This window comes from Bombina bombina, chromosome 8, assembly GCF_027579735.1.
Source record: "Bombina bombina isolate aBomBom1 chromosome 8, aBomBom1.pri, whole genome shotgun sequence".
NCBI lineage: Eukaryota > Metazoa > Chordata > Amphibia > Anura > Bombinatoridae > Bombina > Bombina bombina.
Genome location: NC_069506.1, coordinates 322935263 through 322961199, shown reverse-complemented (window position 1 = coordinate 322961199; position 25937 = coordinate 322935263). Strand labels below are relative to the sequence as shown.

General features: G+C 41.2%; 1 protein-coding gene across 1 annotated transcript in view; it reads right to left on the bottom strand.

The window, feature by feature from the left end:
• Positions 1-114: 114 nt before the first annotated feature.
• The window catches only part of FOXRED1 (FAD dependent oxidoreductase domain containing 1), an 80561-nt gene continuing 54738 nt past the window's right edge, over positions 115-25937 (bottom strand). The window contains exons 10-12 of the mRNA XM_053691540.1: positions 17204-17308; positions 16404-16683; positions 115-1179 (exon numbers count right to left, since the gene is read on the bottom strand). Of these exons, the coding sequence (XP_053547515.1) occupies positions 16429-16683; positions 17204-17308 (360 nt within the window). The 3' untranslated portion in view covers positions 115-1179; positions 16404-16428. The remainder of the gene's footprint in view (positions 1180-16403; positions 16684-17203; positions 17309-25937) is intronic.

Sequence of the window (25937 nt, the reverse complement as noted above, 5' to 3'; positions counted from 1 at the left end):
AGATATGTTCATTTAGGTCCCAGTAATGCATTGCTGTTCTGGAGTTGACTTTAACTATATTTCCCTTTAAACAGAAAGTTTAAAACATTGCACACATTTAAATTGTAAAGCATATAATAATCATGAAAATGTTTATTTATGAATGCAAAAAAAAAAAAAAAGTTAAATTTAAAATGACTCAACATGATATAAAAGTTGTTCATGATATTTGCTAGGGGATTTTTTTTTAAAAAAAACATTCAATTATACTAAATCAATAAGCCATCTTGTTTTAATCTGTCTGCCTATATTTTCCTTCCCTAAAGGTCTGTAAAAATCCATGCAAATGCTTGCGATAGCTCTATTTGTTTTTTGTGTTCGCACTCATTCAAATATCAACTTTTTTTAATGCACTGGAAAATGAGAATGATGAAAGGATAAAAAAAAAAAAAATCTTAAAAACAGGGGCATTTTAATTTATTAAAATTTACATAGACGCTTATTTTTTAAAATACGTACCATTGCATTACAGTTAACATAATGCTGATCCTCCACCTGCATCTGCTGCTTCATTAGCATATAAATGAGGATCCGGCTTCCTCCAATCATTGCGTGCCTCACGAGCTGGATGCCAAAGGGGGCACACAATGACTGGAGGAAGCCGAATTTGTTTTCGATCTGCTAAAGAAAGCAGCAGCTGCCGGCGAAGGATCAGCGTTATGTTTATCATAACACAAAGGTATGTTAAAAAATGAACGTGTTTGTAAACTATTTAGAATTAAAGTGCCTCTGTTTTTAAGACTACGTTTTGATCCTGGGCTTTAATTCATTAAAAAAATCATGAGCTGCCATATGGGAATTCTGTTGGATTAGAATAAAACCGTGTTTTTAGCTCATTGCTGGGCTATGCTCTCAATTAAATTTTCTTTGTAATATAGATCATATTTTTTTAGGTTTTTTTTTGACAGAGGAGGTCTTAGTACAGAGAAAATATTCATTAATATTTGTGTTACTTAATGTAAAAGTGTTTGAATCTGCACAGACCACTGTGATGACTTTAGTAACGCCTGTGATGCTCTTCTGACATTGCATATTGGTGCTAGGATAGCAGATACACATTTTTAAGATGATTCCCATAACAGCAAGTCTTTGACGGGAAAATCTGTAGTCCTGACCCAGACACATAGAATGCTTTAGCATCTGTGAGAAAAGAGAGGTAGCTATATTAAATTAATTATACTTCTCAGCTTGATTAAACAAACAATACCCCAATCAGAAGAGTAAAAGGGCTCAGTTATGACAGTGAACCCATCCATTGCAATTATGATTGGCTGTTCTAATCAAACAACTTTATTTATACATACACACACACAACAAGATTAAGTCAGCACTTTTCTGTGGTAATTATGGACAATGTTAGATCTTGGGAGGGTTTGGTGTAGGTGTGTGCCATGGCAGATTGCAAATAGCAGAGCATAATGTGTTGCAAATTAGCTTTTAAAGTGATTATATAGTAGAATATTCACAAATAAGCAGGATACCCATGTAAGGTAAATTTGGTGTTAAATCATGTAGGGGACCAGGCCATTATAGGTGGCCAATCACAATCTGAGGGCTGATCACAGTTCAATTAGAATCAGAATGAAACCAGGTCAATATTAGTGTTATTTCTAGTTTACCAGAGACCAAGTGATTTACAGTAAAAAGAACATGAAACACCTTGTAGACTTTTCTGTATCCTTGTAACAAATTACTTAGCATACCAGTCTAACATCTGAACACGTTGCTACAATTCTTTTTTAATGGTCAAACCAACACACACACCAGCAACACCACCAAACACAAACACAGCACCACCACCAAAACACAACCACCACCAAACACACAGCACCACCACCACCAAAACACACACAGCACCACCACCACCAAAACACACACAGCACCACCACCACCAAAACACACACAGCACCACCACCACCAAAACACACACAGCACCACCACCACCAAACACAAACACAGCACCACCACCACCAAACACAAACACAGCACCACCACCAAACACACACAACCACCACCAAACACACACAACCACCACCAAACACACACAACCACCACCAAACACAAACACAGCACCTCCACCAAACACACACAACCACCACCAAACACACACAACCACCACCAAACACACAGCACCACCACCAAACACAGCACCACCACCAAACACAGCACCACCACCAAACACAGCACCACCACCAAACACAGCACCACCACCAAACACAGCACCACCACCAAACACACACACAGCACCGCCACCACCAAACACACACACAGCACCGCCACCACCAAACACACACACAGCACCGCCACCACCAAACACACACACAGCACCGCCACCACCAAACACACACACAGCACCGCCACCACCAAACACACACACAGCACCGCCACCACCAAACAAACACACAGCACCGCCACCACCAAACACACACACAGCACCGCCACCACCAAACACACACACAGCACCGCCACCACCAAACACACACACAGCACCGCCACCACCAAACACACACACAGCACCGCCACCACCAAACACACACACAGCACCGCCACCACCAAACACACACACAGCGCCACCACCAAACACTGAGAGGAGGTGTGCCGCTGCAGAAAACTTCCGCCGGGTCAGAGTAAGAGGGGTAGAACAGACCAACTCTGTGAGATAGGGGTGTGTGGAGCCAACCAAAAGAGCGGTGGACTACCGCAAAGCCAAATGTAAGAAAAACGGATGGCTACTGAGCAACATGAAAGAAGGTATTTATTCCAATAAAAAATTGTAGAAAGACACAACAAAACAATGGAGGGGATCAGAAATCTTACATGTTTCGTGCACACACGCGCTTAATCATAGATGCTAAATACAAGTAAGGACAGCTGTTACATTTAAAGGGGCAACACACCAATGAAATGCTTAGTCTGTTAGGTGACGTAACTGATAGGTATCACACAGACAACAAATTAGATTCTAAAGTGTGCAACCTCAATAAGTATAACAGATCAGAATAAAAACATACTCAGTATACTTGAGGGAATGGCAATAATTGGCACATAATAAAGATAACACCATAATATAAACATACTTGTAAATATATGATGATGATAAAATATATATATATATATATATATATATATATATATATATATATATATATATATATATATATATATATATACACATATATACATAATTCAAAAACAAGATACAAAAGCGAAATACAATGAGATTTAGCAGCACTTCTTATGAAAATGAAGTGTCATAGAATACATTCCATAATTTATGCAGACATCAGTATAAATAAAATCATGTAGAATTATGTATGCATATCTGACAAATTAACAAAATGACACTTACAATTTAAAGAAAAAATTAAAAAATTGATTAGAAGAAAGAGTTATAATTAATAAGGAACAATATTTCATGAAATAGCAACAAAATAGAATAAATGGCATGATCACAAATTCAATGAGTAAATAGGCACGATCACAGATTTTCAAGGCATAATAATAAATACATGATAGAAATAGAACACACTAAATTCACAATTCATTCTTATGGTAACAGTATGACATAAGTGGATACATGTTGATACATGAATAGGTATTAAGAATCCAAAAATTGGTCCTACCTATAAAAATACAAAATATGTAAATATGTATAGGAAGATTTATATACACATATGTACCCATAATTGTAAACATAGGTGTGTGAAAATACACATTGAAAAAAAAACACATTCAAAAATACAAAAATAAAAAATACAGAAATATGTTATCATGATAGGATTGTCACATGAGAGGGAGTTTAAAAAAATGTGACTAGGAATATGTGTTGAAGTATATACCAATATGAAAATACATGTATAACTATACATACATTCAGTGGTATCTACCTAGTCAACATAATATCTCATATCCCATTCCAGATTCATACCCAAAGGTGGTCTAATTTTTAGATCCAAAATAATTCTTTCCTGTCTAGCACTTTGGATATGTCCCCTCCTCGATACAGGGTTCTTGCTAATTTTGATTTTAAGCCTAGGTACACTTGTAAAGTGAAAGAGATTGAAATGTTTTGCCACAGCTGAATCTTTATTGAAGTTTTTTATATCTCTAAGATGCTCTCTGGCACGATCCCTAAGGGTTCTGGTCGACTGTCCCACATATTGGGCTCCACAAAGTTGACAGTCCAATAAATACACTATATAATTGGTAAGACATGTGGCATAAAAATCCATCTCAAAAGATTCACCTGTGACTTTACTACAAACCCTTTTCATAAAATCCATAGTCTCACAAGTATTTAGCATCTATGATTAAGCGCGTGTGTAAGATTGCTGATCTCCTCCATTGTTTTGTTGTGTCTTTCTACAATTTTTTATTGGAATAAATACCTTTTTTTCATGTTGCTCAGTAGCCATCCGTTTTTCTTACACCACCACCAAACACACACACACAGCACCACCAAACACACACACAGCACCACCACCAAACACACACACACACAGCACCACCACCAAAAAAACACAGCACCACCACCAAAAAAAACATAATTTATGCTTACCTGATAAATTTATTTCTCTTGTAGTGTATTCAGTCCACGGGTCATCCATTACTTATGGGATATATATTCCCTTCCCAACAGGAAGTTGCAAGAGGATCACCAAAGCAGAGCTGCTATATAGCTCCTCCCCTCACATGTCATATCCAGTCATTCGACCGAAACAAGACAAGAAAGGAGACACCATAGGGTGCAGTGGTGACTGGAGTTTTAATTAAAATTTAGATCTGCCTTAAAAAGACAGGGCGGGCCGTGGACTGAATACACTACAAGAGAAATAAATTTATCAGGTAAGCATAAATTATGTTTTCTCTTGTTAAGTGTATTCAGTCCACGGGTCATCCATTACTTATGGGATACCAATACCAAAGCCAAAGTACACGGATGATGGGAGGGACAAGGCAGGAACTTAAACGCTTAAACGGAAGGAACCACTGCCTGTAGAACCTTTCTCCCAAAAACAGCCCCCGAAGAAGCAAAAGTGTCAAATTTGTAAAATTTTGAAAAAGTGTGAAGCGAAGACCAAGTTGCAGCCTTGCAAATCTGTTCAACAGAGGCCTCATTCTTAAAGGCCCAGGTGGAAGCCACAGCTCTAGTGGAATGAGCTGTAATTCTTTCAGGGGGCTGCTGTCCAGCAGTCTCATAGGCTAAACGTATTATGCTACGAAGCCAGAAGGAGAGAGAGGTTGCCGAAGCTTTTTGACCTCTCCTCTGACCAGAGTACACGACAAACAGGGAAGAAGTTTGACGAAAATATTTAGTTGCCTGTAAACAGAACTTCAGGGCACGGACTACGTCCAGATTATGCAAAAGTCGTTCCTTCTTTGAAGAAGGATTAGGACATAATGATGGAACAACAATCTCCTGATTGATATTCCTGTTAGAAACTACCTTAGGTAAAAACCCAGGTTTAGTACGCAGAACTACCTTGTCTGAATGGAAAATCAGATAAGGAGAATCACAATGTAAGGCCGATAACTCAGAGACTCTTCGAGCCGAGGAAATAGCCATCAAAAACAGAACTTTCCAAGATAAAAGCTTAATATCAATGGAATGAAGGGGTTCAAACGGAACCCCTTGAAGAACTTTAAGAACTAAGTTTAAACTCCACGGCGGAGCAACAGTCTTAAACACAGGCTTAATCCTAGCCAAAGCCTGACAAAAAGCCTGGACGTCTGGAACTTCTGCCAGACGTTTGTGTAAGAGAATAGACAGAGCAGAAATCTGTCCCTTTAACGAACTAGCAGATAAGCCCTTTTCTAAACCCTCTTGTAGAAAGGACAATATCCTAGGAATCCTAACCTTACTCCATGAGTAACCCTTGGATTCGCACCAATATAAATATTTACGCCATATCTTATGGTAAATTTTTCTGGTAACAGGCTTCCGTGCCTGTATTAAGGTATCAATAACTGACTCAGAGAAGCCACGCTTTGATAGGATCAAGCGTTCAATCTCCATGCAGTCAGCCTCAGAGAAATTAGATGTGGATGTTTGAAAGGACCTTGTATTAGAAGGTCCTTCCTCAGAGGTAGAGACCATGGTGGACAGGACGACATGTCCACTAGGTCTGCATACCAGGTCCTGCGTGGCCACGCAGGCGCTATCAGAATCACTGATGCTCTCTCCTGTTTGATCTTGGCAATCAGTCGAGGTAGCATCGGAAATGGTGGAAACACATAAGCCATGTTGAAGACCCAAGGGGTTGTCAGAGCATCTATCAGCGCCGCTCCCGGGTCCCTGGACCTGGATCCGTAACAAGGAAGCTTGGGGTTCTGGCGAGACGCCATGAGATCCAGATCTGGTTTGCCCCAACGATGAATCAGTTGAGCGAAGACCTCCGGATGAAGTTCCCACTCCCCTGGATGAAAAGTCTGGCGACTTAGAAAATCCGCCTCCCAGTTCTCCACGCCTGGGATGTAGATCGCTGACAGGTGGCAAGAGTGAGACTCTGCCCAGCGAATTATCTTTGAGACTTCCAACATCGCTAGGGAACTCCTGGTTCCCCCTTGATGGTTGATGTAAGCCACAGTCGTGATGTTGTCCGACTGAAATCTGATGAACCTCAGTGTTGCTAACTGAGGCCAAGCTAGAAGAGCATTGAATATTGCTCTCAACTCCAGAATATTTATTGGGAGGAGTTTCTCCTCTTGAGTCCATAATCCCTGAGCCTTCAGGGAGATCCAGACTGCGCCCCAACCTAGAAGGCTGGCATCTGTTGTTACAATTGTCCAATCTGGCCTGCGAAAGGTCATCCCCTTGGACAGATGGACCCGAGAAAGCCACCAGAGAAGAGAATCTCTGGTCTCTTGATCCAGATTTAGTAGAGGGGACAAATCTGAGTAATCCCCATTCCACTGACTTAGCATGCATAATTGCAGGGGTCTGAGATGCAGGCGCGCAAATGGTACTATGTCCATTGCCGCTACCATTAAGCCGATTACTTCCATGCACTGAGCTACTGACGGGCGTGGAATGGAATGAAGGACACGTCAAGTATTTAAGAGTTTTGATAACCTGGCCTCCGTCAGGTAAATTTTCATTTCTACAGAATCTATCAGAGTCCCTAGGAAGGAGACTCTTGTGAGTGGTGATAGAGAACTCTTTTCCACGTTCACCTTCGACCCATGCGACCTCAGAAATGCCAGAACTATCTCTGTATGAGACTTGGCAATTTGAAAACTTGACGCTTGTATCAGAATGTTGTCTAAGTACGGCGCCACCGCTATGCCTCGCGGTCTTAAAACCGCTAGGAGTGAGCCCAGAACCTTTGTAAAAATTCTCGGGGCCGTAGCTAACCCGAAGGGAAGAGCTACAAACTGGTAATGCCTGTTTAGAAAGGCAAATCTTAGGTACCGATAATGATCTTTGTGAATCGGTATATGAAGGTAGGCATCCTTTAAGTCTACTGTGGTCATGTATTGACCCTCTTGGATCATGGGTAGGATGGTTCGAATAGTTTCCATTTTGAATGATGGAACTCTTAGGAATCTGTTTAAGATTTTTAGGTCCAAGATTGGTCTGAAGGTTCCCTCTTTCTTGGGAACCACAAACAGATTTGAGTAAAACCCTTGCCCTTGTTCCGTCCGCGGAACTGGGTGGATAACCCCCATTACTAAGAGGTCTTGCACACAGCATAGAAATGCCTCTTTCTTTATTTGGTTTGCTGATAACCTTGAAAGATGAAATCTCCCTTGTGGAGGAGAAGCTTTGAAGTCCAGAAGATATCCCTGAGATATGATCTCCAACGCCCAGGGATCCTGGACATCTCTTGCCCAAGCCTGGGCGAAGAGAGATAGTCTGCCCCCCACTAGATCCGTTTCCGGATCGGGGGCCCTCTCTTCATGCTGTCTTAGGGGCAGAAGTAGGCTTTCTGGCCTGCTTGCCCTTGTTCCAGGGCTGGTTAGCTTTCCAGCCCTGTCTGTAACGAGCAACAGGTCCTTCCTGTTTTTGAGCGGAGGAAGTGGATGCTGCTCCTGCCTTGAAGTTACGAAAGGCACGAAAATTAGACTGTTTGGCCTTTGATTTGGCTCTGTCCTGAGGAAGAGTATGACCCTTACCTCCAGTAATGTCAGCAATAATTTCTTTCAAGCCGGGCCCGAATAAGGTCTGCCCTTTGAAAGGAATATTAAGCAATTTAGATTTAGAAGTCAGGTCAGCTGACCAGGATTTAAGCCATAGCGCTCTGCACGCCTGGATGGCGAATCCGGAGTTTTTAGCCGTTAGTTTGGTTAAATGTACAACGGCATCAGAAACAAATGCATTAGCTAGCTTAAGTGCTTTAAGCTTGGCCATAATCTCATCCAATGGAGCTGTGCGAATGGCCTCTTCCAGAGACTCAAACCAGAATGCCGCAGCAGCAGTGACAGGCACAATGCATGCAAGGGGCTGTAAGATAAAACCTTGTTGAACAAACATTTTCTTAAGGTAACCTTCTAATTTTTTATCCATTGGATCCGAAAAAGCACAACTATCCTCCACCGGGATAGTGGTACGTTTAGCTAAAGTAGAAACTGCTCCCTCAACCTTAGGAACCGTCTGCCATAAGTCTCGTGTGGTGGCGTCTATTGGAAACATTTTTCTAAATATCGGAGGAGGGGAAAAGGGCACACCGGGTCTATCCCACTCCTTGCTAATAATTTCTGTAAGCCTTTTAGGTATAGGAAAAACGTCAGTACACACCGGTACCGCAAAGTATCTATCCAACCTACATATTTTCTCTGGAATTGCAACCGTGTTACAATCATTCAGAGCCGCTAATACCTCCCCTAGCAATACACGGAGGTTCTCAAGCTTAAATTTTAAATTAGAAATCTCTGAATCCGGTCTCCCTGGATCAGATCCGTCACCCACAGAATGAAGCTCTCCGTCCTCATGTTCTGCAAATTGTGACGCAGTATCGGACATGGCTCTCACATCATCAGCGCGCTCTGTCCTTAACCCAGAGCTATCGCACTTGCCTCTTAATTCAGGCAATTTAGATAATACCTCTGTCATAACAGCAGCCATGTCTTGTAAAGTGATTTGTATGGGCCTCTCTGATGTACTTGGCGCCACAATATCACGCGCCTCCTGAGCGGGAGGCAAAGGTACTGACACGTGAGGAGAGTTAGTCGGCATAACTTCCCCCTCGTTGTCTGGTGATAATTTCTTTACAAATAAAATTTGACTTTTATTCAAAGTGACATCAATACATTTAGTACACATATTTCTGTGGGGCTCCACATTGGCCTTCAAACATAGTGAACAAACAGATTCATCTGTGTCAGACATGTTTAAACAGACTAACAATGAGACTAGCAAGCTTGGAAAATCCTTTCAAATAAGTTTACAAGCAATATAAAAAATGCTACTGCGCCTTTAAGAAGCACAAAAAATCATCACAGTTGAAATAAGAATGAACCAAATCAGTAATAGCAACCAAATTTTCACAGTAAATGTATTAAGTTAGCAAAGCATTGCACCCACTAGCAAATGGATGATTAACCCCTTAATACCCAAAAACGGATAATCAATTTAACAATTAACGTTTTTATCACAGTCAAACACACTGTCACAGGTCTGCTGTGACTGATTACCTCCCTCAAAATGAATTTTGAAGACCCCTGAGCCCTCTAGAGACGTCCTGGATCAAGGAAGAAGAAGCAGGAAGACTGTAACTGAATTTTTACTGCGCAAAAAAGCGCTAAAATAGGCCCCTCCCACTCATATTACAACAGTGGGAAACCTCAGTTAATCGTTTCTATGTAGAAATAAACGACAGCCATGTGGAAAATCATGCCCCAAAAGATTTATCACCAAAGTACCTCACAAAAAAACGAATAACATGCCAGTAAACGTTTTAAACACGCACTTTAAAAGTTAGGTAGTGTTATTAATAAGCCTGCTACCAGTCGCTTCTACTGCAGTTAAGGCTCATACATTACCTCAGTATTAACAGTATTTTCTTAGTCAATTCCATTCCTTAGAAAATTACTTATTGTACATACATTCATCAGCCTGATACCAGTCGCTACTGCATTTAAGGCTGTACTTACATTACATCCGTATCAGCAGTATTTTCTTAGTCAATTCCATGCCTTAGAAAAAACATAATTTATGTAAGAACTTACCTGATAAATTCATTTCTTTCATATTAACAAGAGTCCATGAGCTAGTGACGTATGGGATATACATTCCTACCAGGAGGGGCAAAGTTTCCCAAACCTTAAAATGCCTATAAATACACCCCTCACCACACCCACAAATCAGTTTAACGAATAGCCAAGAAGTGGGGTGATAAGAAAAAGTGCGAAGCATATAAAATAAGGAATTGGAATAATTGTGCTTTATACAAAAAAATCATAACCACCACAAAAAAGGGTGGGCCTCATGGACTCTTGTTAATATGAAAGAAATGAATTTATCAGGTAAGTTCTTACATAAATTATGTTTTCTTTCATGTAATTAACAAGAGTCCATGAGCTAGTGACGTATGGGATAATGACTACCCAAGATGTGGATCTTTCCACACAAGAGTCACTAGAGAGGGAGGGATAAAATAAAGACAGCCAATTCCTGCTGAAAATAATCCACACCCAAAATAAAGTTTAACAAAAAACATAAGCAGAAGATTCAAACTGAAACCGCTGCCTGAAGAACTTTTCTACCAAAAACTGCTTCAGAAGAAGAAAATACATCAAAATGGTAGAATTTAGTAAAAGTATGCAAAGAAGACCAAGTTGCTGCTTTGCAGATCTGGTCAACCGAAGCTTCATTCCTAAACGCCCAGGAAGTAGATACTGACCTAGTAGAATGAGCTGTAATTCTTTGAGGCGGAGTTTTACCCGACTCAACATAGGCAAGATGAATTAAAGATTTCAACCAGGATGCCAAAGAAATGGCAGAAGCTTTCTGGCCTTTCCTAGAACCGGAAAAGATAACAAATAGACTAGAAGTCTTACGGAAAGATTTCGTAGCTTCAACATAATATTTCAAAGCTCTAACAACATCCAAAGAATGCAATGATTTCTCCTTAGAATTCTTAGGATTAGGACATAATGAAGGAACCACAATTTCTCTACTAATGTTGTTGGAATTCACAACTTTAGGTAAAAATTGAAAAGAAGTTCGCAACACCGCCTTATCCTGATGAAAAATCAGAAAAGGAGACTCACACGAAAGAGCAGATAATTCAGAAACTCTTCTAGCAGAAGAGATGGCCAAAAGGAACAAAACTTTCCAAGAAAGTAATTTAATGTCCAATGAATGCATAGGTTCAAACGGAGGAGCTTGAAGAGCTCCCAGAACCAAATTCAAACTCCAAGGAGGAGAAATTGACTTAATGACAGGTTTTATACGAACCAAAGCTTGTACAAAACAATGAATATCAGGAAGAATAGCAATCTTTCTGTGAAAAAGAACAGAAAGAGCAGAGATTTGTCCTTTCAAAGAACTTGCGGACAAACCCTTATCCAAACCATCCTGAAGAAATTGTAAAATTCTCGGTATTCTAAAAGAATGCCAAGAAAAATTATGAGAAAGACACCAAGAAATATAAGTCTTCCAGACTCTATAATATATCTCTCGAGATACAGATTTACGAGCCTGTAACATAGTATTAATCACGGAGTCAGAGAAACCTCTATGACCAAGAATCAAGCGTTCAATCTCCATACCTTTAAATTTAAGGATTTCAGATCCGGATGGAAAAAAGGACCTTGTGACAGAAGGTCTGGTCTTAACGGAAGAGTCCATGGCTGGCAAGATGCCATCCGGACAAGATCCGCATACCAAAACCTGTGAGGCCATGCCGGAGCTATTAGCAGAACAAACGAGCATTCCCTCAGAATCTTGGAGATTACTCTTGGAAGAAGAACTAGAGGCGGAAAGATATAGGCAGGATGATACTTCCAAGGAAGTGATAATGCATCCACTGCCTCCGCCTGAGGATCCCGGGATCTGGACAGATACCTGGGAAGTTTCTTGTTTAGATGAGAGGCCATCAGATCTATCTCTGGGAGCCCCCACAATTGAACAATCTGAAGAAATACCTCTGGGTGAAGAGACCATTCGCCCGGATGCAACGTTTGGCGACTGAGATAATCCGCTTCCCAATTGTCTACACCTGGGATATGAACCGCAGAGATTAGACAGGAGCTGGATTCCGCCCAAACCAAAATTCGAGATACTTCTTTCATAGCCAGAGGACTGTGAGTCCCTCCTTGATGATTGATGTATGCCACAGTTGTGACATTGTCTGTCTGAAAACAAATGAACGATTCTCTCTTCAGAAGAGGCCAAAACTGAAGAGCTCTGAAAATTGCACGGAGTTCCAAAATATTGATCGGTAATCTCACCTCCTGAGATTCCCAAACTCCTTGTGCCGTCAGAGATCCCCACACAGCTCCCCAACCTGTGAGACTTGCATCTGTCGAAATTACAGTCCAGGTCGGAAGAACAAAAGAAGCCCCCTGAATTAAACGATGGTGATCTGTCCACCACGTTAGAGAGTGTCGAACAATCGGTTTTAAAGATATTAATTGAGATATCTTCGTGTAATCCCTGCACCATTGGTTCAGCATACAGAGCTGAAGAGGTCGCATGTGAAAACGAGCAAAGGGGATCGCGTCCGATGCAGCAGTCATAAGACCTAGAATTTCCATGCATAAGGCTACCGAAGGGAATGATTGTGACTGAAGGTTTCGACAAGCTGTAATCAATTTTAGACGTCTCTTGTCTGTTAAAGACAGAGTCATGGACACTGAATCTATCTGGAAACCCAGAAAGGTTACCCTTGTTTGAGGAATCAAAGAACTTTTTGGTAAATTGATCCTCCAACCATGATCTTGAAGAAACAACACAAGTCGATTCGTATGAGACTCTGCTAAATGTAAAGACGGAGCAAGTACCAAGATATCGTCCAAATAAGGAAATACCACAATACCCTGTTCTCTGATTACAGACAGAAGGGCACCGAGAATCTTTGTGAAAATTCTTGGAGCTGTAGCAAGGCCAAACGGTAGAGCCACAAATTGGTAATGCTTGTCTAGAAAAGAGAATCTCAGGAACTGATAATGATCTGGATGAATCGGAATATGCAGATATGCATCCTGTAAATCTATTGTGGACATATAATTCCCTTGCTGAACAAAAGGCAATATAGTCCTTACAGTTACCATCTTGAACGTTGGTATCCTTACATAACGATTCAATAATTTTAGATCCAGAACTGGTCTGAAGGAATTCTCCTTCTTTGGTACAATGAAGAGATTTGAATAAAACCCCATCCCCTGTCCCGGAACTGGAACTGACATAATTACTCCAGCCAACTCTAGATCTGAAACACAATTCAGAAATGCTTGAGCTTTCACTGGATTTACTGGGACATGGGAAAGAAAAAATCTCTTTGCAGGAGGTCTCATCTTGAAACCAATTCTGTACCCTTCTGAAACAATGTTCTGAATCCAAAGATTGTGAACAGATTTGATCCAAATTTCCTTGAAAAAACGTAACCTGCCCCCTACCAGCTGAACTGGAATGAGGGCCGTACCTTCATGTGAACTTAGAAGCAGGCTTTGCCTTTCTAGCAGGCTTGGATTTATTCCAGACTGGAGATGGTTTCCAAACTGAAACTGCTCCTGAGGACGAAGGATCAGGCTTTTGTTCTTTGTTGAAACGAAAGGAACGAAAACGATTGTTAGCCCTGTTTTTACCTTTAGACTTTTTATCCTGTGGTAAAAAAGTTCCTTTCCCACCAGTAACAGTTGAAATAATAGAATCCAACTGAGAACCAAATAATTTGTTTCCCTGGAAAGAAATGGAAAGTAGAGTTGATTTAGAAGCCATATCAGCATTCCAAGTCTTAAGCCATAAAGCTCTTCTGGCTAAGATAGCCAGAGACATAAATCTAACATCAACTCTAATAATATCAAAAATGGCATCACAGATGAAATTATTAGCATGCTGGAGAAGAATAATAATATCATGAGAATCACGATTTGTTACTTGTTGCGCTAGAGTTTCCAACCAAAAAGTTGAAGCTGCAGCAACATCAGCCAATGATATAGCAGGTCTAAGAAGATTACCTGAACATAGATAAGCTTTTCTTAGAAAAGATTCAATTTTTCTATCTAAAGGATCCTTAAACGAGGTACCATCTGACGTAGGAATGGTAGTACGTTTAGCAAGGGTAGAAATAGCCCCATCAACTTTAGGGATTTTGTCCCAAAATTCTAACCTGTCAGGCGGAACAGGATATAATTGCTTAAAACGTTTAGAAGGAGTAAATGAATTACCCAATTTATCCCATTCCTTAGCAATTACTGCAGAAATAGCATTAGGAACAGGAAAGACTTCTGGAATAACCGCAGGAGCTTTAAAAACCTTATCCAAACGTATAGAATTAGTATCAAGAGGACTAGAATCCTCTATTTCTAAAGCAATTAGTACTTCTTTAAGTAAAGAGCGAATAAATTCCATCTTAAATAAATATGAAGATTTATCAGCATCAATCTCTGAGACAGAATCCTCTGAACCAGAAGAGTCCAAAGAATCAGAATGATGGTGTTCATTTAAAAATTCATCTGTAGAGAGAGAAGATTTAAAAGACTTTTTACGTTTACTAGAAGGAGAAATAACAGACAAAGCCTTCTTTATGGATTCAGAAACAAAATCTCTTATGTTATCAGGAACATTCTGCACCTTAGATGTTGAGGGAACTGCAACAGGCAATGGTACATCACTAAAGGAAATATTATCTGCTTTAACAAGTTTGTCATGACAATTATTACAAACAACAGCTGGAGAAATAGCTACCAAAAGTTTACAGCAGATACACTTAGCTTTGGTAGATCCAGCAGGCAGTGGTTTTCCTGTAGTATCTTCTGGCTCAGATGCAACGTGAGACATCTTGCAATATGTAAGAGAAAAAACAACATATAAAGCAAAATAAATCAAATTCCTTATAAGACAGTTTCAGGAATGGGAAAAAAATGCCAAACATCAAGCTTCTAGCAACCAGAAGCAAATGAAAATGAGACTGAAATAATGTGGAGACAAAAGCGACGCCCATATTTTTTGGCGCCAAATAAGACGCCCACATTATTTGGCGCCTAAATGCTTTTGGCGCCAAAAATGACGCCACATCCGGAACGCCGACATTTTTGGCGCAAAATAACGTCAAAAAATGACGCAACTTCCGGCGACACGTATGACGCCGGAAACGGAAATGAATTTTTGCGCCAAAAAAATCCGCGCCAAAAATGACGCAATAAAATGAAGCATTTTCAGCCCCCGCGAGCCTAACAGCCCACAGGGAAAAAAGTCAAATTTTTGAGGTAAGACAAAATATGATAATTTAAAGCATAATCCCAAATATGAAACTGACTGTCTGGAAATAAGGAAAGTTGAACATTCTGAGTCAAGGCAAATAAATGTTTGAATACATATATTTAGAACTTTATGAATAAAGTGCCCAACCATAGCTTAGAGTGTCACAGAAAATAAGACTTACTTACCCCAGGACACTCATCTACATGATTGTAGAAAGCCAAACCAGTACTGAAACGAGAATCAGTAGAGGAAATGGTAAATATAAGAGTATATCGTCGATCTGAAAAGGGAGGTAAGAGATGAATCTCTACGACCGATAACAGAGAACCTTATGAAATAGACCCCGTAGAAGGAGATCACTGCATTCAATAGGCAATACTCTCCTCACATCCCTCTGACATTCACTGCACGCTGAGAGGAAAACCGGGCTCCAACTTGCTGCGGAGCGCATATCAACGTAGAATCTAGCACAAACTTACTTCACCACCTCCCTTGGAGGCAAAGTTTGTAAAACTGATTTGTGGGTGTGGTGAGGGGTGTATTTATAGGCATTTTAAGGTTTGGGAAACTTTGCCCCTCCTGGTAGGAATGTATATCCCATACGTCACTAGCTCATGGACTCTTGTTAATTACATGAAAGAAATAATTTACTGCACATACCTTGTTTGCAGGATTCCCCACACGCTATTCCCTTTCTGAAAGTTACCCCACTGCTCAGAATGTGCGAGAACAGCCAGTGGATCTTAGTTACTTCTGCTAAGATCATAGAAAACGCAGGCAGATTCTTCTTCCAAATACTGCCTGAGAACAAACAGCACGCTCCGGTGCCATTTAAAATAACACCCGTGGACTGAATACACTTAACAAGAGAAAACACAGCACCACCACCAAATTTGAAGGATCCAATCCAGACTACACACAAAATAGCTGAACTATAAAAATAAGATAATTAGAACATACAAATCTGTTAATTAAAAGGTACCATATGAGAGATTACCTCTGTCAGTCGTTAAGTTTGCACCTCACACAATGTTTTTCTCGAGAAGTGGTTCCCCAGTGCAGAATCGCTGGAAGGATAATGAGCTGAGGTCCAAAGTTGTGAAACGGGTATCAACAATAAGCTCGGCTATTGCACGCCCCACAGCCGGTGAATGTTGTAAACCATGTCCGCTGAACCCGCATGCAAAGAACATATTGTTGACAAGTGGGTGCATTCCCAACACGCCATTCTGGTCAAATGTGTTGTAGTCATAATAGCCAGCCCAACCTGTCTTTACCTAATTGTAGAAAAAATATATTCAATTTGGTGAGCACCACAAATATTTTGTAAGAATTAGTTTGCATATTGCATACAACAAAAGACACCAATAAATATATATATATATTCTATACTGTAGTATACAATTTTATTGTCTAATAAGGGAAACTCCTACAAACATAGCAGTGGACAGGGAAGAATTTTTTTTTCAAAAACTGCAATACATTTAAAAAAAAATGTCCTCTTTTAGATGGAACAATGAAAAACATGCAATGTTGATTTAATTAGCATTTCGGTGTTTGTTCAATATTTCTACACACACACACATATATATATATTGGTGGGGTTCTAGGGCATAGCCAAGAGTAGATTTTTGGGGGGAGGCTCCATTAAATTCTAGCAACACCCCTAAAGCTACACCACTAGGTCATGGGAATACATTGGGACCATTTACAACAATCCTACTTGAGGGAATGTGTCATCTCAAAAACTGTGTGCTTTCAATTCTCACTCAAACAGAAATCTATTAGATGGCTTACTTTAAGGCACTCAAAAGTTGGCACACGATGAGCTAAAAGGGGCCAAACTTTCTGATGAAAGAAGTCATAATCCACTTCCAGGTTTTCAACATCGGGTTCTTCATCCTTCATAAGAAACAAAGTAGACACAAGATAAATAGGGGGGCAGCCTAGAGTGAACACAGCTATTTTTTGTTTTCAAGAGATTGTGTTTTTATTTATTCATGATTTGTGAGTGACCATTGTGTAGCTATTGTGCTGTCTCCATATATTAACCCTTTAAGGACACAGCTTTCAGTTTGCTCAATTGTTTTATGACGGAAAAATTCCGTCATATGTCCTTAAGAGGTTAAAGGGACACTAGTCAAGTAAGAAACTTTTGTGATTCAGATAGAGCATACAATAAACAAAGCAGAATAACTTTCCAATTTACTTCCATTAAATTCCAATTAATTAGGAACAGTCTTTTATATGCACACTTTGAGGCACCAGTTCCTATTGAGGATGTGCTCAGTGTATACATGTGATCCGCTCATGGCTGTCACATGATACATGGGGGAGGGAAATAGAAGAGAATTTTAAAATTTGTCAAAAAAAATATTGTCTTTTTATTGTGTATTTGTTGATCATACAATTCTACTCTATTTAAAGGCTCTTTTTACTTTAAGCTTTTTCTATACAATTAACAAAACATTTTTTGATTACTGGCTGTACTATTCCATATGATCTGAATGTTCCTATGTGCAAAACATGACAATACCAAGTGTTATAAAAACAAAATGTATGCTTACCTGATAAATTTATTTATTTCTTGACACGATAAGTCCACAGATTATCATTAATTACTGTTGGGAATATCACTCCTGCCCAGCAGGAGGGGGCAAGCACAACAGCAGAGCTGTTAATATCTCCTCCCTTCCCTCCCATCCCCCGTCAATCGACCAAAGTAAAGAAGAGAAAGGAAGAAAAAAAGGTGCAGAGGTGTCTGAAGTTTATAATATACTAACAATCTGTCTAAATAACAGGGCAGGCCGTGGACTCATCGTGTCAAGAAATAAATAAATTTATCAGGTAAGTATAAATTTTGTTTTCTTTATTATGACACCATGAGTCCACGGATCATCATTAATTACTGTTGGGAATCAATACCCAAGCTAGAGTACACAGATAAGGGAGCGCCAAGACAGGAAACCTAAACGGAAGGCACCACTGCTTGAAAAAACCTCTCTCCCAAAAAGACCTCAGCCGAGGCAAAAGAGTCAAATTTATAGAAGTTTGAAAAAGAGAGAAGACAGGACCAGGTTGCAAACTTACAAATCTGTTCCATAAAAGGCTTCATTGTGAATGCCCATAAGGTAAAGAAGTAGCCGTAGCCTACTGTCTTTAACATTAAACAGTAGACTGACGAAAATCCTTATTCGTCTGTACAAAGAATCATAATGCACGTACCACGTCCTGCAAAGAAGGTTTAGGACACCAGGAGGGAACCACGATCTCTTGATTAAAGTTCAGTTCCGAAACTACTTTAGGGAGAAACCCTAATTTAGTATGTAAAAACCCACCTTATCTGATGAAAAATAAGGTAAGGAGGCTCATACTGAAAAGCTGAGAGCTCTGACTCCACGAGCAGAGGAAATAGCAACAAGAAACAAAACTTTCCAAGATAACAACTTGAAATCTAAGGAATGCAACAACTCAAACTGAGCTTCTTGAAGGACCTTAAGAACTAAACTAAGACTCCAAGGAGAAGTAACTGAGTTGAACACAGGCCTGATCCTGACCAAGGCCTGACTTAACGATTGAACGTCTGGGAATCCACCAGATGTTTATTTAGACAAAGGAGCTATGTGACCCTTTAGGGTAACTTACCGATAATCCCTTCTCCAAACCTTCTTGGAGAAAGGACATAAGTCTAGGAATCTGAACTCTCCTCGAAGAGTAGCCTTTGGATTCACACCAATATAAATATTTACGCCATATCTTATGGTAAATATTCCTAGTCACAGGATTACAAGCCTGAATCATGGTCTCACTCCAGGTCTGCCTGCTGAAGAAGTCCGCCTCCCAGATGTCCACTTCTGGAATGTGGATCGCCGACAGACAGCAATTGTGGGTCTCAGCCCACTGAATGATCTTGGCTACCTCTGTCACGGACAAAGTTCCTCCCTGACGTTGACGTAAGCCAGTGAGGTTATATTGCCCGACTGGAATATGATGAACCAGGCCGAAGATAACTGAGGCCAGGCCAGAAGGGGATTGAAGATTGTTCTCAACTCCAGATTGTTTATGGTTAGAACAGACTCCAACTGAGTCCATTGCTCCCCAGCCCAAAAGGCTGGAATCTGTTGTCAAAATCACCCAGGAAGAACTGCAAAAGCAGGTGCCCTGGGTGAGAAGATCCTGAGACAACCACCAAAGTAGAAAATCCCTTGTCTCCTGCTCCAGCTGTAACCACGGAGACAAATCCGCATACTCTCCATTCCACTACCTGAGTATGCTTTAACTGCCGAGTTCTGAGGTGGACACGGCGAACGGGATGATGTCCAATGCCGCTACCATCAGCCCAATTACCTCCATGCACAGGGCCAATGATGGCCGAAGAAAAGACTGAAGTGCTTGGCAAGAATTGAAAATCTTTGATTTCCTGACTACTGTCAGACTTCATTGATGAGGAAATTACTATAGTTCTCCAAGAAAACTATTCCAAATATTCCTTCCATGCGTGAGACTGCAGGAAAGATATCCCCATTTCCGTGAGTGATCTTGCTTATTGAAAGGAATGCGCCTGAACCTGAAAATCGTCCAGATAAGGTGCACTGCAATGCCCCGCAATCTGAGCACCACCAGCAGGGATCCTAGAACCCTTGAGAAAATTCTGGGAGCTGTGGCAAGGCCGAATGGAAGAACCATGAACTGGAAGTGTTTGTCTAGAAAAGCACACCTTAGAACTTGAGATGGTCCTTGTGGATGGGAACATGCAAATAGTATGTGTCCTTTAAATCCACCGTGGTCATAAACTGACCCTCTTGGACCAAAGGAAGAATGAAACAAATAGATTCCATCTTGAAGGACGGCACTCTGAGAAATTTGTCTAGACTCTTGAGATCTAAAATTGGTCTGAAGGTTCCCTCCTTCTTGGGAACCACAAACAGATTGGAATAGAATCCCAGACTTCGTTCCTGCATTGGAACAGGAACTATCACTTCCAGGTCAGAGAGGTTCCATACACAGTGTAAGAACACCTCTCTCTTTCTGCAGATAACATTGAAAGCAGAAACCTGCCCCTGGGAGAAAAAGTCTTGAACTCTAGTTTGTATCGCTGGGATACACTGTCCTCCCGGATCGGGGGCAGGTCCTTCATGCTGTCTTTGATTCACCAGCAGGCTTCTTGGATTGCATTCCCGTATTCCAAGACTGACTGCGTCTCCAGGAAGGCTTAGATTGCTCCTGCTTGGAAAAAGGAGTGGAAGGATTTCCCTTGAAATTTCGAAAGGAACGAAAATACTCTGACGTCCTTTTTGTTTATTTCTCCTATCCTGAGGGAGGGAATGTCCCTTACCTCCCGTAATATCAGAAAATATCTCTGTTAAACCAGGTCCAAACAAGGTCTTCCCCTTGTAAGGAATCGCCAAAAGTTTAGACTTAGATGAGGTATCCGCAGACCAATATTTTACCCATAACGCTCTGCGGGCCAATGTGGCAAAGCCTGAAATCTTAGCTCCCAGCTTAATAACCTGAAGGGAAGCATCTGTAATAAAGGAGTTGGCTAACTTAAGTGCCTTTATCCTATCCTGGATTTCTTCAAGAGGAGTGTCTGTCCGAATAGAATCAGACAACGCATCAAACCAGTACGCCTCCGCACTGGTGACAGTAGCAATACAAAACCGCAGGTTGTTGAAAACCCTGACGTACATACATTCCCTGGGTACCATTGCCAAGACTCCTTGATAGAGAGTCTGCTATAGGAAACATCTTTTTTTTTTTTTTTTAAATTAAGAAATGGAGAAAAGGGGATACCCAGTCTCTCCCATTCCTTCACAATCATCTCTGTAGCCCTATCTGGTACAGGAATTACTTCTACCAAGGAGGGCACGTCAAAATCTTTGTATAGTTTACTGGACTTATTAGGATTGACTACTCTGGTAATGTCGGAGTCGTCCAGGGTAGCAAAAAGCTCCTTAAGTAACAAACAGAGGTGTTCAAGCTTAAACCTGAAAGAAACAACTTCGGTATGAGTCTGGGATTTTCCACTGAAGTATCTTCCTCTTCAGGCAAGAAACATTTGGAATAGCTACTACTGTAATAGCAACGTTATTGACTGATTAAATACATTTCCTCAAGCGCTTTCCCTGCAGCATGGGAAAGGCAGACAATGCATCAGATACCGCCGATGACATTAGAGAAGCGATGTCTTGCAAAGTAATTCCAGGTGGAGTTTGAGAGGAAGCACCGGGCACTGCATGTGTGGGCTATAAAATTTTGCACACTTGAGGAGAAATTTGCGGCAAATATTGAGCATTGTCAATAGCCTCCTGAACAGCATCCGCCTTAGCAGTTGGCTCAGAAAAAAAAATAAAAAAAAAATCCCTATAATTAAAGTTCTCTCACAACATAGGGAACAGAAAAAGGGATTGGTGGTTCCACATTTGTATCAAAAACATAAGGTGACACTTAGCAGGGCCTCTTGGTTCATTCTGACTCACATATGGATGATTAATCAAATAAAAGACTTACATTTATTAATAAAAAGTAAGTAAAAAAACACAGAAAAAACGTTACTGTCTCTTTAAATTCTAAAACGTAACTTTTTATTTATGAGTGCAGAAATGGCTAAATAGGTACACAAATAATGCAGAACCCCTCTATACCTCAGCATAACTTTGCTGAGGTGCCTGCCAACTCTTCTGACACCGGTTAAATTCTCAGTAAAAAATCCGGACTCAGCTGTAGCGCTGTCCGGTTCTATGTACAAACACTCTGATTTAAAACCCTCCATCCCTTCCGAAATTGGAAGTGCTAGGAAAGTGGTGCGCAACTCAAATTGGCGCCACACATAGCTCCGCCCATCGAGGGTGTTTCAACTGAAATCTCCAGGTCGCCATTTTACTGAAGTTAAACCACCGGGAGAATGATTAACAGACTGACCAGCTTCAGCTTTCTAGGCAGCTGCTTAGCCCGTATGCTATAAGTTATCAGTGAAACCACCTCACTCAAATGTCGCTTCTTGAAGTACCGCCCATCGTGGGCGTGCCAATAAGTAATCTCCCGGTCGGCTATTAATAGTTCTGAAACCGCCGGGAGACGTGACTCACATGTAAAATTCAGCCCCAGTGCCAGCGTCCAAGCTGCCCATAATGCCCCCTAAGTCTTTAGGAGAATCTATACCTCTTTTATAAAAGAGCCTAATTTCAATGAGGTCTGTTCCATATAAAAAAACAGAATTTATGCTTACCTGATAAATTACTTTCTCCAATGGTGTGTCCGGTCCACGGCGTCATCCTTACTTGTGGGAATATCTCTTCCCCAACAGGAAATGGCAAAGAGTCCCAGCAAAGCTGTCCATATAGTCCCTCCTAGGCTCCGCCCACCCCAGTCATTCGACCGACGGACAGGAGGAAAAAAACAGGAGAAACTATAGGGTGCCGTGGTGACTGTAGTTATAGAAAATAATTCATCAAACCTGATTAAAAAACCAGGGCGGGCCGTGGACCGGACATACCGTTGGAGAAAGTAATTTATCAGGTAAGCATAAATTCTGTTTTCTCCAACATTGGTGTGTCCGGTCCACGGCGTCATCCTTACTTGTGGGAACCAATACCAAAGCTTTAGGACACGGATGAAGGGAGGGAGCAAATCAGGTTACCTAAACAGAAGGCACCACGGCTTGCAAAACCTTTCTCCCAAAAATAGCCTCCGAAGAAGCAAAAGTATCAAATTTGTAAAATTTGGCAAATGTGTGCAGTGAAGACCAAGTCGCTGCCTTACATATCTGATCAACAGAAGCCTCGTTCTTGAAGGCCCATGTGGAAGCCACAGCCCTAGTGGAGTGAGCTGTGATTCTTTCTGGAGGTTGCCGTCCGGCAGTCTCGTAAGCCAATCGGATGATGCTTTTAAGCCAAAAAGAAAGAGAGGTAGAAGTCTCTTTTTGACCTCTCCTTTTACCAGAATAGACGACAAACAGAGAAGAAGTTTGTCTGAACTCTTTTGTAGCTTCTAAATAGAATTTTAGAGCACGGACTACGTCTAAATTGTGTAACAAACGTTCCTTCTTTGAAACTGGATTCGGACACAAAGAAGGAACAACTATCTCCTGGTTAATATTTTTGTTAGAGATAACCTTTGGAAGAAAACCAGGCTTAGTACGCAAAACAACCTTATCTGCATGGAACACCAGATAGGGCGGAGAACACTGCAGAGCAGATAACTCAGAAACTCTTCTAGCAGAAGAAATAGCAACCAAAAACAAAACTTTCCAAGATAACAACTTAATATCTATGGAATGTAGAGGTTCAAACGGAACCCCTTGAAGAACTGAAAGAACTAGATTTAGACTCCAGGGAGGAGTCAAAGGTCTGTAAACAGGCTTGATCCTAACCAGAGCCTGAACAAATGCTTGAACATCTGGCACAGCTGCCAGTCGTTTGTGTAATAAGACAGATAAAGCAGAAATCTGTCCCTTTAGAGAACTCGCTGATAATCCTTTATCCAAACCCTCTTGTAGAAAGAAAAGGATCTTAGGGATTTTGATCTTATTCCATAAGAATCCCTTGGATTCACACCAGCAGATATATCTTTTCCATATTTTATGGTAAATTTTTCTAGTTACCGGTTTTCTGGCTTGAACTAGAGTATCTATCACAGAATCTGAAAACCCACGCTTTGATAGAATCAAGCGTTCAATTTCCAAGCCTTCAGCTGGAGGGAGACCAGATTTGGATGTTCGAATGGACCCTGTACAAGAAGATCCTGTCTCAAAGGTAGCTTCCATGGTGGCACCGATGACATATTCACCAGGTCTGCATACCAAGTCCTGCGTGGCCACGCAGGAGCTATCAAGATCACCGAGGCCCTCTCCTGCTTGATCCTGGCTACCAGCCTGGGAATGAGAGGAAACGGTGGAAACACATAGGCTAGGTTGAAGGTCCAAGGCGCTACTAGTGCATCCACTAGAGTCGCCTTGGGATCCCTGGATCTGGACCCGTAGCAAGGAACCTTGAAGTTCTGACGAGACGCCATCAGATCCATATCTGGAATGCCCCATAATTGAGTCAACTGGGCAAAGATCTCCGGGTGGAGTTCCCACTCCCCCGGATGGAATGTCTGACGACTCAGATAATCTGCCTCCCAGTTTTCCACACCTGGGATGTGGATCGCAGATAGGTGGCAGGAGTGATCCTCTGCCCATTTTAATATTTTGGTCACTTCTTTCATCGCCAGGGAACTCCTTGTTCCCCCCCTGATGATTGATATAAGCAACCGTCGTCATGTTGTCTGATTGGAATCTTATGAATCTGGCCATTGCTAGTTGAGACCAAGCCCTGAGAGCATTGAATATCGCTCTCAGTTCCAGAATGTTTATCGGGAGAAGAGACTCTTCCCGAGACCATAGTCCCTGAGCTTTCAGGGATTTCCAGACCGCGCCCCAGCTCACTAGACTGGCGTCGGTCGTGACAATGACCCACTCTGGTCTGCGGAAGTTCATTCCCTGGGACAGGTGGTCCAGGGTTAGCCACCAACGGAGTGAGTCTCTGGTCTTCTGATCTACTTGAATCACTGGAGACAAGTCTGTATAGTCCCCATTCCACTGTTTCAGCATGCACAGTTGTAATGGTCTTAGATGAATTCGCGCAAAAGGAACTATGTCCATTGCTGCAACCATCAATCCTACTACTTCCATGCACTGAGCTACGGAAGGACGAGGAATAGAATGAAGAACTTGACAAGCGTTTAGAAGTTTTGACTTTCTGACTTCTGTCAGGAAAATCCTTATTTCTAAGGAATCTATTATTGTTCCCAAGAAGGGAACTCTTGTCGACGGAGACAGGGAACTTTTTTCTATGTTCACCTTCCATCCGTGAGATCTGAGAAAGGCCAGAACGATGTCTGTGTGAGCCTTTGCCTTTGAAAGAGACGACGCTTGTATTAGAATGTCGTCCAAGTACGGTACTACTGCAATGCCCCTTGGTCTTAGAACCGCTAGAAGGGATCCGAGTACCTTTGTGAAAATCCTTGGAGCAGTCGCTAACCCGAATGGGAGGGCCACAAACTGGTAATGTTTGTCCAGAAAGGCGAACCTTAGGAACTGATGATGTTCTTTGTGGATAGGAATATGTAGATACGCATCCTTTAGATCCACAGTAGTCATAAATTGACCTTCCTGGATTGTGGGTAGAATCGTTCGAATGGTTTCCATCTTGAACGATGGTACTCTGAGAAATTAGTTTAAGATCTTTAAATCCAGAATTGGTCTGAAAGTTCCCTCTTTTTTGGGAACTACAAACAGATTTGAGTAAAATCCCATTCCTTGTTCCGCCGTTGGAACTGGGTGTATCACTCCCATCTTTAACAGGTCTTCTACACAATGTAAGAATGCCTGTCTCTTTATTTGGTTTGAGGATAAGTGAGACATGTGGAACCTTCCCCTTGGGGGTAGTTCCTTGAATTCCAGAAGATAACCCTGAGAAACTATTTCTAGTGTCCATGGATCCTAAACATCTCTTGCCCAAGCCTGAGCAAAGAGAGAGAGTCTGCCCCC